The 13,041-nt window shown below is 39.5% G+C and overlaps 1 protein-coding gene across 4 annotated transcripts in view; it reads right to left on the bottom strand.

Moving 5' to 3' along the window:
* The window catches only part of LOC108422724 (EMAP like 4), an 87,363-nt gene that overhangs the window by 33,428 nt on the left and 40,894 nt on the right, over positions 1–13,041 (bottom strand). For all 4 annotated transcript variants that reach the window (XM_017690629.2, XM_017690626.2, XM_017690628.2 and 1 more), the window contains exon 2: positions 3,065–3,241. In XM_017690629.2, coding sequence (XP_017546118.1) covers positions 3,065–3,241 — 177 coding nt within the window. The remainder of the gene's footprint in view (positions 1–3,064; positions 3,242–13,041) is intronic.

The raw sequence follows: 13,041 nt of genomic DNA, 5'->3' as shown, positions 1-13,041 counted from the left end.
CACAACTCAACCACCCAGACACAAGGTGAACTGCAGCATTTGTCTGTGCCTCTGCATGTGTGTGGGCCTGCAAAGTCTCACAGTGGGCCTAAATGCGACCTCCTAACACCCACAGGAAATCAAGGAAATCTCTGTCTTCCATCTACAGCATGTCACTGGCTTCCTCTTGCCCTGCCCCCAGAAACTCACAAACGCAATTGACCAGCAACAAAATCAGACATACATTCTCAGCAGGAGCAAGACTAAAGATGTCAGACCACCTTTAATCACAACTGCACAGAATATTAACTTACCATAAATCCCATTTTACACCAGGAGCAACTTCTATACTGTTTCTAGCTAGGAGGCACTAGCGAGGCACTAGCATTGCACGCATTGAGGGTACAGTGAAACAGCATAAAAAAAGTCTAGTTTGATACAGCAAATCAAAACTGTTTTGCTGATACGCCACTCAGACTTTTCTGACTGTCAATTGCCACTGTTCATCAATACCGCTCTCAGTGATCAAAACTAGGCACGTGGGTGCAGCAGGGAGGGCTGTGGCTCATGATATACATGTACCCATACTCAAAATAGCTGGCCTTTTTTCTGAATTAGTCTTAGGGATTGAGATTTTTGAGGTTTATTTTATTACACGACTGGTGCGGCAATTTATCTGAGACAAACCAATTTGTGTATATAAAGTAAAAGCTCTGCATACTTAAGATATTTTAACACATTAAATATTACAAATCAAAAGAAGGCTTGATCTCAGAATCAATACTCATATTGAAATTGTTACACCAACACTATTTACAGGATGACAACAGTATTAACAGCATTTCACTCTGAGGCACTCAGCACATGTGAAGCAGTTAGAGATTGCAAAGAGAAATCCCATTTCAACAGCCTTAACAGCAGCTGATCTGGGGAAGAAAGAAGAATTCACAAGAGAGTGGAAAGAGTGAGAATAGATCTCTTAGTGGAGAAGCATAATGGGAAACGCAAGAGGCTAGATAAAGGAATGGATTATGATAGGAGCTGTGAGTCAGCCTTGACATTTAAATGCAGAGGGTGAGGAAGGAAAAGGGGGAACTGAAACAGAGATTGAGGAGAAGGTTGTGCCTATGCTGGGGGTACAAGTAACGAGCTTCTGGAATCTCTCTAGAAAAACTGAAATGAGATTGAGAACACAGCTGTAGACGACAAACAGAAAAGAGGGGACAATCAAGTGCACTCCACATAATTTCTGTGTTGAGGCTGGAGTCAAGTCTCATAACCAAAAAGTTACTAAGACAATGGTTTCTTCTTCTTTGGAGTTTCAACCTGGCACAATCAATAAAAACAGCAGTTATTTTTCTCAGTTCCTCCTTTTCAGTCACAGTTAACTATTATCCTTCATAAACATGGAATATGGAACAGCTAAAAAGGCATCACTGCCACCACACGATTACTGGAGCGACCACTGTACTGAAACTTGGACTGTGTTCCTGATTGGGGCTTTAAAAAGAACTCCAAACTGTAGATTAGGAGCCATTCCCATCTGTTTCCTTTATGGCTAAGAGAAAGAGAAAAGAGGTCCAAAAGTTTCAAAAACACTCCCACTCACTTTCTCTCCCTTGCGAGCACACAATAGTTAGAAGGGTGGGAAATGTTTCTGAAGCAATACTGTCGAATAAGTGTTCGCCAGTGTCCATAGGTGGGATACACGCACGCACACACGCACGCAAACAGTTCCAGAGCTTCTGGAAGAGCGCAGTGGGAACGGGAAAGGAGGGGGTGGTGAGCGGATAAAGGCTAAGACAGTGCCAGAAGTTTTGTCAGGAAAGATGGATTCTTTTCCTTCTCTCCTCTGTGCTCCTCTTCCTTTCTGTTTCAGCTTCAAACTACAAATTTACACAATTTGCTGCTCTTTTAATCTGAATTCAGTCTCGATCAGCTTTTGTTGCTTTGTTCACCAGTTTTATCTAACTGAACAAAGAGTGTTGAGTCAAAAAGAAGGCATATACGTTTAAGAGAGACATAGAAAAAGACATGGGGAAAAAATACAATTTCGTCACAATATACTTTCCTGACCTATGGTGGATACTGAACAACTGCATGGATAATCAGTTCTGTCAGAGTGCAGCGCAGCACATAAATAAATAAAATCATTGTATTCGTAGACTTTGATAGCGTTTTATAATGCAACACTATTGGTGCTTTTTCCTCTGTCCCTACTAATCAACCCTTTAAAAAAACTAAATAATTTGAGGTACATTGTCTTGTGAAAATTAATCTAAGTATCATATTATATTTTTGCCATATCACCATATATTTTGCCATATCAGAAAGTGACAAAAGTACACAAATGGATGTTAAGATTGCAGTCTTGTTGCATTGTTAAAAATAAAGGGTTCTCATATTTGCTTTCAACCATATTTTGTTTCCTTAAGGACACATGTTTGTCTGAGAATGTGAAGTCCTTTTAACCATTTAAAGAAATAAACAAAATGACAAGGCTGTACATCAATTTAATGAACTACATATAGGTCTTAATTTTAATGACTTCACAAAAGCAATTAATTAAAAACAGGCCTGTTTCTGCATCATTTTACAGTGTTTATCTACTTTAAACTCTTTCATTCTTTCAAACACATTTTTCATGATATGGGCCCTTTAAATTTTAAACTCAAATATCTCATTTACAAAAATGGTTCTCTAAAGAACCATTCACTGAAAGTTTTAATGAAAGAAACCTTTCTGGCACCTTTATTTTTAAAAACTAGATGAGACAGTGTTGGCTGGAATGCACTTTTTTCTGTAACCATAAATATAAGTTCTAAAACACATACTAACAGTGTTTACAGAGCAGAGCAGCAAATCTGATACTGGCACATAAACAAACTATCCCCTCAATTTAGTCCCATGCACACACAAACGCACACAGCTGCAATTTAAATGAAAACATCTTATATGGAGGGTCATGGAAACAGATACTGGTCTAACCCTATCCCTGCACCTCTACCACAAAAGCTTACACACCCACATCTCAGGCTAGAGTATTATCTGTCATATAACCCACACCTACACAGCGCTGTCCTACCTTTGGTGCTCTGCTGTTTCTTGGCTGCTGAGTCCTCAGACAGCGCGAGGCGTCTGAGAACATCGGCCAGCGCCGCCTTCATCACCGTGAGCTCATCCTCCTGCTGCTGGACCCGCAGCTCCAGGGACGACAGCCGGTCCTGCACGTCCGACGCGCTGGCTGCAGAGATACTGTCGTCTGGGAGAGAAACGAGAAAAACACTTAAACACATCCATATGCACTTCCAGTAGTTCCTTACAAGTCCATAACAGGAGTTCTGCACAATTTGGTGATTATTTTGTTGTAACAAAGATATCATGATATTGTGATATGAAGATAAAAAATTTTGACAATGTGCACTGTGGAGATGCGAAAATCAATTGGGGAAAAATAGGAAGTGCATCGTTTGAACACCAACATTTGCAAATTACCAGTGATAATCAACACTCATTCTAGTATATTCAACAGCAACATGGATACAATCTTTTTGGTTTTGAATTTTATTTTTTTTTTAATACCAAATTGTCCACTATTATGTCTCAAACTGAAGCCTGGGCTGAGTGCACTGAGCTGTCACCTAACTGTGCTGAATTATCCACCCCAGGCCTACAAAAATTACTCTGCTGCCATATGTTGCCATACTATCAACATGCACTAGGGATGCATTGATACTGATACTAGAATCGGGTATCAGCCCGATACTGTGCTCATTTACCCACACTTGTAAAAATGCACCGATACTAACATCTGATACCAGCTTGATAACATATGACGTAAGCCTAGTGTATGCCGCTGCACTGATAAACAAACAATTCAAACTGGCTGTGAAAGTGGACTTTCTCACACAGCGAAGTGTTACAGACCCCATTGTGGTCAGACACAAAGTTGCTGGTCACTTTAAACATTTTCTTTAAGCTGCCTTTGTAAAACTGGTTGTAGAGGCACCGTATTGTCCTAGCACGTGTATTTCACCGCACAGTACAGTTAGCCGAGCTGCTACAGCTCAGTTTCTCAACATGTTTCCTTAGTAAACAACATAAAGTGCATTATTTTGAATGAAACAACTTTACTGTAAAATTGTCCATAGACAGAGCTATATACAGGGGCTGCGTTCATGTAGCACGTTAATCAGACTAAGTGTTTGTATGTACACAACGGTTTATTCAACTGTGCAGTTACCAAAGAACAAGAGTTCTCAAATCTCACAGCGCACAAATGTAGGACATCCAACTACAGCTCAACCAGCCACACAAAACACTTCAACAAAACGTAAAACTTAAAATGAGAGTTCCTCTGACTTGTTACTGCCACTGTGGTTTCTTGAAAGAGACAGAAGAGAAGCATGAGAACATAACTATTAAATTAACCTTATTTACAGCTGTATAGAAGTGCTTTTTTGACATGGTACAAAACCTGCCTTACTTAGACGCTACTCAATCCAAGTTAACTAATGAAGTGTAGCTAGCTAATGCACGTCATTTATTTCGACTTAAAAAAAAAAAAGACAAAAAGACAAAAACATGGAAGAGCGTAAGGGAACATTTAATTCAAACCAAATAAAATGTAATCTTCTGTTTACAAATACAAATGTGTGTATTGTTGAAATGTTTAGAATCCATATTTTTGGACAGACTTTCTCCTCGTTTCTATGACTGATGACTGAGAATTAAGGAACGTTCAAAAGGTGTATGAACTATGGAGTAGGGTTAACACTCAGATGACCCTTGAAACAAACAAACTCCAATATGTGAACTATGCAAGAGCTTTTCCCGCGTAACAGTTTTGAAGTATACAGAGACTAGGTCAGACTGCAGGGGTAGTGGGCTAGTGTGAGACTCAGAGGGGGTTATTGGTATGTAAGGCTAGCTGGGGGTTTAACTTATTTTTAAAAGCTGCAGTGGGCTGCCTGGCGTTTCTGTGGTTAGACTGCTGGAGTAGCCCACACTCACTTGGCAAAGCAAGGATCTCTGCATTCTCAACTGTGGTTAGCCAGTTAGAGGAGAACTGAGCAAGTCCTGCTAAACTTTAGATGGGGCATACACATACACACACGCACACGCACATGCACAGCAAAAAATCAAGAGACAACCCAGGTGAATAAAATGGTGGCAAGAAAAACATACATATATTAAAACATAATTATATACACAAAAAACAAAGACCACATACAGAGCAAGATGAATCCACGCATTCCACACACAGCACTGCCAAGCTGGAGAGTGGAAAGCAGAAGCTGGTCTTAAGGTCTCAGAATAGTTTTGTAGCCTTGTGTGAGGAAGACAAATGCAGAGAAAGGGCTGAGGAATGCCCTGGCACATGCACACACACGCAGAACACACTCACCCTCGCTACATCCAGGAAGTCAGAGAGAGCACAATGAAACAGTCAGCAGTGCCAGTCAGCACAGTCCAGATGACTGGTCACTACTCAAGCACAACAGCTTAGAGTCCACAGAGATCAGGCATATGCCCACATATCGCTGCTGTCAGAAGAAAACCTTGTATCTCCATTTTTGTTGTTTTTCAGTTTTTGACATAATTTGAAAAGGCCTGTTGTTGTTTACATTGTGTGCAAATTTCATGATGATTGGACCAAAAGAAAACATCTGATTCCACTGACTTCCATTAAAAGCAAAGTATGTTTTTTCCTTCTCCTGTAAAGTTACCATTTTGGAGATACAAGGTTTTCTTCCGACAGCAGCGATATGTAAATATGTGTGCGTACAGACATATATAAACATACCACCTTTCATGTATTTCATTTCCAGTCAAAATGGCTATTAAGAATAGGTTATTCGCTTTTCTATTTCCAATATTTCTGAGATTAGATACAAGACAGTCTGCTTGCATAAGAAATTTGAAATTTAATCAGAAAAATAACTGAAAAGGGGAGTTTCCAAAACTAGAGTTAAAAAAATTATTAAAAGATACAGAAAAAAATGGGAAACCTAACAAGATATGCTAGACCACCAAATCTGATAAACAGTAATTAACGCTTCTGTCTTTGAAAAGCTCCAGTCTTGCTTTACATCTGAAAAAATCTGTCCATCCTCCCACTGTGAGAAGACAAAAACACTGTGTCTGAAAGGATGTGTAGCTGCCACAAAGCTGTTAACGAGAATAAAGGCATAAATGCATTCCAAAAAGGCATTTGGAAATGAAACAAAGAAGCTGCTGGTGTTCTCAGAGCAATGGACAGACCCCAGTGTCCAGATCTCATTTCTTAACATGTTTGGGATCGCTTGGATTATGTGGAGCAGAAAATGCAACCAACTTCTAAGACATGCCTCATGAAGACAAGTGAAGCTATAATAAAGGCAAAGGGTGCAATTTTCTGTTAAGTATATGCTTTCTGCTTTTTACTGACACTGAAAAATGAATATCTATTTAATGGCCATTCTGATGGGAAATTGAATAAATGAAGAGTGGTCTTTCAAGCACCCAAGCAAAATAAGTCAACCAACAAACTGGAGGGAAAAAGTTAAACAGAGTCCATTATTAGACCCAAACAAATTAGGCCACCTGAGCCAAGTCCTAAACTGCTTTATAGCTATTTTCCTTGCCAGGGATCAACCAGTCCAGTCTGGCAACTGCAACAGCTAGAAGATCAAAAAGCAAGTAGTAAACCAGTCTCTTAAAACCTTTCAGACATTTGGCTTGTTTGAGGCAAGACTGCCAGTTCACTCTGTGAGGAGAAATAGGGCAGTTTGTTTCTATGAATTCACTCTGTTTTACCTGCTCTCTTTACTGACTGACTTCAGACAGAAACCTTTAACAGAAAAAGAGAAATGGAACAAAACTGAAAAGGCCATTTTGAGTAGTCTGTATCTGAATTGTTTAACTGAGGTCAGCCTGTGACTGTCAGTAACTGAAAGAAAAAAACAATACAATTTTCTTTGCCATTTAAGCAAGATACAAGCTTAAAAAGCAAAAAAAAAAGAACTGATAAAATATTTCAAGGCTAGCAGCAGTAGGCTCAGAAAGGCCGATACAGTTCACATGCATGTACGCACACACACATAGGATGGCTTTTATCTCGACTTATCACCAATTTCCCAAGAAACAAAAGTAACTTTTCAAGGTTGCAGGAAGACAGGGCTGTAACACCAAAGTCTAGCTGGCTGCTAAACACACCAATTCAGCCTTTTAGCTTCTCCACCCGCAGCTTCCTCCTTTAGTTGCAGGTATTTCCTTTAAGCCACCTTATCTGCAGTGTTTCTGTGCCAGGGGACTGCAGAGCGAACAGGGCAAACACTTACCACACAATGCTTTCAAACAGGAGGAAATAATTTTAGCAGAAGTACAGTTGATCCTGGCAGTAAAGTTAAGCATGTGGAGGGGGGAGAGAGAGAGAGAGAGAGAGAGAGAGAGAGAGAGAGAGAGAGAGAGAGAGAGAGAGAGAGAGAGAAAAGAAAGAAAGATTTGTTTTGAGTTACTGAGTTAGTTGTAATTGAGACTGAAGGTGGGCAATATAGCAGTAAAAAAATGTAACATCATGATACTTCATAACTAGATTTTATGAGTTTTTTTTGATAACAAGAAAGATAAACACTGACCATAACATTAGAGTATTCTAGCATTTGAAAAAAAACTAATTGCGAGTCACAACACACTTTTCTGATCATATTTTGCATATAGTAAATAAGGAATCAGTAGTGCCACGTTCAAAAAATAAATGAATAAAACGAATAAATAAATACTCAAAAATTTATTATTAATCAGGCCTAGCTATGCTCTCTTTATAATTAAACATCTTTTAGCACTAACAATGTTCGCCATATGCTCAGAAAAGCATGTTGTAGTTCAGATGCCAGCTGTTCAGTCGTCTGAGGACAGGAGAAAAAAAGACTGAATTTTCAAATACTTGAATATTTACACGTTTTGTTCCTGATCTATTTAGTTCAAAAAAAGGAGGCGGTGAAAGACTACTACAGCCAGCTAAACACATAATGGACAAGAAGGAATCCTCACAGAAAAGCACCGACAAACAAGCTTCGGATTATTTTACACTTCACTCGTTTAGATATAACATAATAGAAGTTTCAAATTCAGTTAGTGAAATGATCAAGTTTGGCATCAACTAACTCACTCATCTCGCACTTGCTGATTTCCAGATAAAAGGTGTAAACATGATATGAAAAGACTATTAACATTTGTTTCTCTTTAGCACTTTAGATGGACTTCCTTTACATATCAAGCCACTCCTATTACAGACTTTGTCCGAATCTGGGTTTGCTGTAGTACAGCAATGGAAATGCTAAGTGGTGTCACCCTCCCTTTTGTTGTCTGGCGGTTTTTATTCAAATTTTTTTCAAATTACATCTTACATGTAATTTCACTGAAATGCCCACACCTAGCATGTAACATAATGCGACATAATTTAACACAAAAAAATATTGTTGTATGGCCCATCCCTGGACACTATTGTTAAAAGTAATTTAGTTTCAGTAAGTGATACAGAACAAAGAACAGAGTTGTAAGCACATGTATTACGTGTAACTCTGTGTCTGGGTGTTTCCTCAGATGACCCAGGTGTCAGAAGACAGGGGGGGCAGTTTTCAAGCAAGAAAATCACCTCCTTTATTTCTACCCATAAGCACTTGCAGACTAAGGAAGGAAGGGAAGGCTTCTGCACTTGTCATATTTCACAATACGCTGCCACATTCCTGGGCTTTCTCCTGCTCAGTCCCCTCTGCACGTACACGCACACACACACACACACCCCGACAGTTAACTACACACAGTTTCCCTAACATACACTCACATGGATAAAGACCCACAAGCATTCCTTACCCCATAATTAAGGGGGCAACACACCCTCCTGCATAAACACAGCAAGGGGCTGAAACGTCGCCGCCACTGATGTGGAACAAGCTGGCATGCAGCCACAGAGTGTGTATGTCTATGACTTGAATTTGGGGCCCTTCATTTTGCCTGCAGGTCTATGGAGGAAGTCCTTGGGGGGAGATAGTAGATATACGGGCCAGATAAGAGCTCTGCAGAAAGAGTGGCGCAATCAACCTTCCAGCCTTGTCCCTCCTACAACACAGAATCACACAGTCTGGCTGCATTAATCTGATATGCCTCGTTAATGTTCAACAATCACTATGAACATTTATTACAGACAACCCAATAGATAACTTTGTACACGGATATATTCAGAAAACAGGAGATCTGTGTCCAGGTTAGCTACATGCTGATTGAACCGCAGATAAGAGTGAGAAATAAGGAGGTACAAACAAGCAAGTCAATAACTTTAAATTATGTACAACTTGTTCTTCAATGGGTGGAAAAGGCTCTTCTTGGGGCCCCTTAGCTAGAAAAATAATCAAGTCTCTTTGTTGAGGCTCGACACCCATTAAAACACTTGGTACACTTGTAAAGACGTACAGAGCAAGGGGTGGCACATGTCTCAACTGGTTGTGTGTGCAGGGCCGCCAAAGTGCGCGTGTGCATGTTACGCCCTCTTTACAGCGATGTTAACCCTTCCTCTGTGTCCCAAACGCCACACACACACACACACACACACACACACACACACACACACACACACACACACACACACACACTCTCATTCTATCAGTATGTGTGCAGTTGAAGGTAGGGGCCTGTTCTGTGTATCTGCTGTACAGGAAACCTGGGGGCCTTGTTTGACCCAAATGTAAGAGTAAACATCTGCTGAATAACAACACTGACGCAAGGGAACCATCCAATGCTTTTCAAGATGTGCTGTGAGGCTGGAGAACATGGAAAAACTGAAAATGTTTCAAATTTCAAAAATAATGTAGAAAAGCTATGACTAAGCAAAACAATGGCTTTTGGCATTTTTTTTGGCAAACTGAGAAAAAAAAATACTAATACATCTACCCCTGCACTGATTAGTTCTACTGTTAGTGTTAGCTTGTCTTCAGAATGGTAGCCTCTGTTTCTCAAGCATTATATGACCTGAAAACCTACTGCAGTCACCAAAATAATGTAATCCTCCTTCATATTACAGATTGTTTTGGCTTGCTAACACCAGTGCACCAGTTTACCTTGTTTGGGGGTTTTATGAATAAGATGTAGAACATGTTAAAAAAAAAAAAAAAAAAAAAAAAAAACCCAAATCACTTTCTTTTCCTTCCCCACAGAATACCAAATGTCAATTCAAATACATTTATGGATATCCCTATCTGCTAACTACTGCTAATGAGTCAGCAAGCAATCCAGCTAAACAAGACACTGGTGTAAAGGTCAACAGTTAAGCTTACTTACAATAGACAACTAATTAGTAAATTAGAATTTATGAATTATCAAAGCTACTGGCAAGTATTTGATAATGATAATATTACTGTGCAGTGCTAAATTTTCTGGCTGTCATAGGACTTACAATGGGTCCTCCATCATTTTGAGAGGTAAGGTCACACAGGAAGAGAAGTCACATGTCACACTTACTGCCAGCGTGAAGAGACGAGAAGGAAGCAGCGCTACTGAGTCAAGACAGTGTGCGGTGCCTCTGCTACAAGCTTAGGCAAATGGGTGCCACCTGAGGACATCTCAGAGTCCACATACACTTATCTGCGGCTACATAGCTTCTTATGGAAAACCCATTACAACAGCACACCAGAACCACTTAGAACATGACACTGCATGAAGAGATTCCTGTGTAATCTAAGGACCAAACTGCACTAGGTATAATGCAAGGTGTAACACCCCACTTATATATAGCAAAATGTTTCATCACTCAGATGCCAGCTGTTCAGTCCTGCTGCTTTCTAGTCTTTCAGCAGTGTTTAAGTATAGAATAATGATCCTGGGCTGTACTAAAAGCAGTTTTAGTTTGTCTATTAAGCCTGTCTGAACGCACTCATGTGCAATACATATTTGGCCCAATGCAACATAGCTGCTGCACTACTACTCAGTCATCTGAGGACAGGGCGGATATACCAATGCAGGGTTCATGCCACAATCTGAGTGCGATTTCTACAGTTCCTTCCTTTCTCTCTTGAAATGAGGGTCTGTGCAGAAGCAAGACAGAAGGGCATTTACATATTTCAGAGCACAGCCTTATGCAAATCACAGGCATCTACAAGACACACACACACAAAGATACACTAAACAGGACTCTAGAGACTGGTATCATTCCAGGTCATGCCTCTGGTAAACTGCATTATACTGGATTGAACATGGAGAGGGAGAAAGTGTTCATACAAACAAGACATACGCTCATACATATGAAAGTGAACATTTGCATGCAGTCACAGGACTTAGGGAGACTCCAGGGAGATCCAATGGCCTGTTTGATGAGATAAAGAAAAGTCTCTGCTTATGAATGGTCAAATCTTTTCCAGTCATGTATAATGTGGTGTGGCAACATCTTAATCTGCAGCCATCCAGATCAAGAGCTCCTTTTTTCTCTGAATAATTCTGGGTTATTTTGATGAATATAATGATGCATTCCACTGCACAAGTTAAAATAGTAGTTATGAACTGGATTCTTCTCACTATAACAGTGGAAAAGGCAGGGGGTTAAGAGGAGAGGAGGAAGAGACAGCAGCTTTGAAACTGCATGTTAATGATTCACTGTTATAGCCTCAGGCTAGGCGTGCAAATACAGACATACACCCACACAATAACACAAAACACCAAGCTCAAGGTGTCTCTGAATGGGAGATAATGACAAATGGAGGAAAGAACTGCTGTGACTGTTTTCTGTCATAGTTCTCTCACGTCCCAACTCAGTTTAAATGTGATTTGTGTACAATTAGTGTTTCTGTGTCTGTGTGAATGTGTGTGACTATATGTGTGTTTGTATGTGTGCAGCAGGATTGAGCAATGGTGGTGTGGATACACTGAAATTCCAGCTACTGAAAAGTATTGGTCGTAAATGACCAAAAAAAGGCACTCCTAATTTTCACCCAAGGTAAAAACAAGATGATTTTATTTTTAATTAAATAGGCCTATAAAAAGAGAAAATCTATGGGAAATAAAAGCAAGAAAGAGTGATCACAAATCACTCTTTTGTGCCAGTCAGTCCAGACACATTCAAACAGTCTGAGCAGAAGCAGATAAACAGTGAACATGTCAGCTGTGTGTATCTCATGGTTTCCACAATGGACATTAGACAAGAGATTTATAACCTGTGTTCATGCTAAGCACCAAGAGTACAACACCCAAGAACTCTAAAACCACGTGAATCAAGGAATTCAATATGCAGAACACAGCAAAATAACAGACGCAAAAAAGGAAAGTCATCACTAGCACACTAACGCTATCTGTACCCACAGTTTTTGAAATATTAAAAAAAACACGTATGGCATATGGCAGTGCAGTGTATAACTAAATAAAATTCTAAAATTCATTGTCTTGAATAACCAACAATTATTCTTCAAGGACATTTGATTTCATGGCACATGCACTACCCCACAAACTGCAATAACTTAGTAAGTTTGTAAGTAAATAAAGTAAGATTGTTTTATGTAAAGTGTTTTAAATATTGCCAGCATATTTTTGGTTTTCGTCCCAGCGTGCCCTAAATTTTGGTTTGGCCATTTTGGTATATCACAAGTTACGATCATAAATTACATCATAATACATTTTTCTGTACGAATAAGGGATATTCTCAGTACTTAGACTCTGAACAAATGCATGATTCATTATAGAGAGAGCATAATACATCCTGTTAAACTGGACTGAGCAGTGCAGTATGCAAAATATTGAACAAAATCATTGTATTCATAACTTTTATAATATTATAATTGTGGCATATATAGTGTATTACAAAAAAGTACTGTGATGTATTTATGCCATATCATCCAGTCATAGTGTTCATGCAAGTGCATGTTCTGACAGCGTTGAAGTAAGGAGGTCCTTAAGTGAGCATCAGCACCTACATTAGGGTTAAAAAAAAAAAAAGAAAGAAAGAAAGAAAAAAAATTGCAAAGCAGTGTGTGTGTGTGTGTGTACTTGTATGTGTTAAATATGTGTGTCAGCAGGGCATGCTAATCATCAGAGCATGGC

The sequence above is a fragment of the Pygocentrus nattereri genome, chromosome 5, assembly GCF_015220715.1.
Source record: "Pygocentrus nattereri isolate fPygNat1 chromosome 5, fPygNat1.pri, whole genome shotgun sequence".
Classification (NCBI taxonomy): domain Eukaryota; kingdom Metazoa; phylum Chordata; class Actinopteri; order Characiformes; family Serrasalmidae; genus Pygocentrus; species Pygocentrus nattereri.
This window is presented reverse-complemented; position numbering and strand designations above follow the sequence as displayed.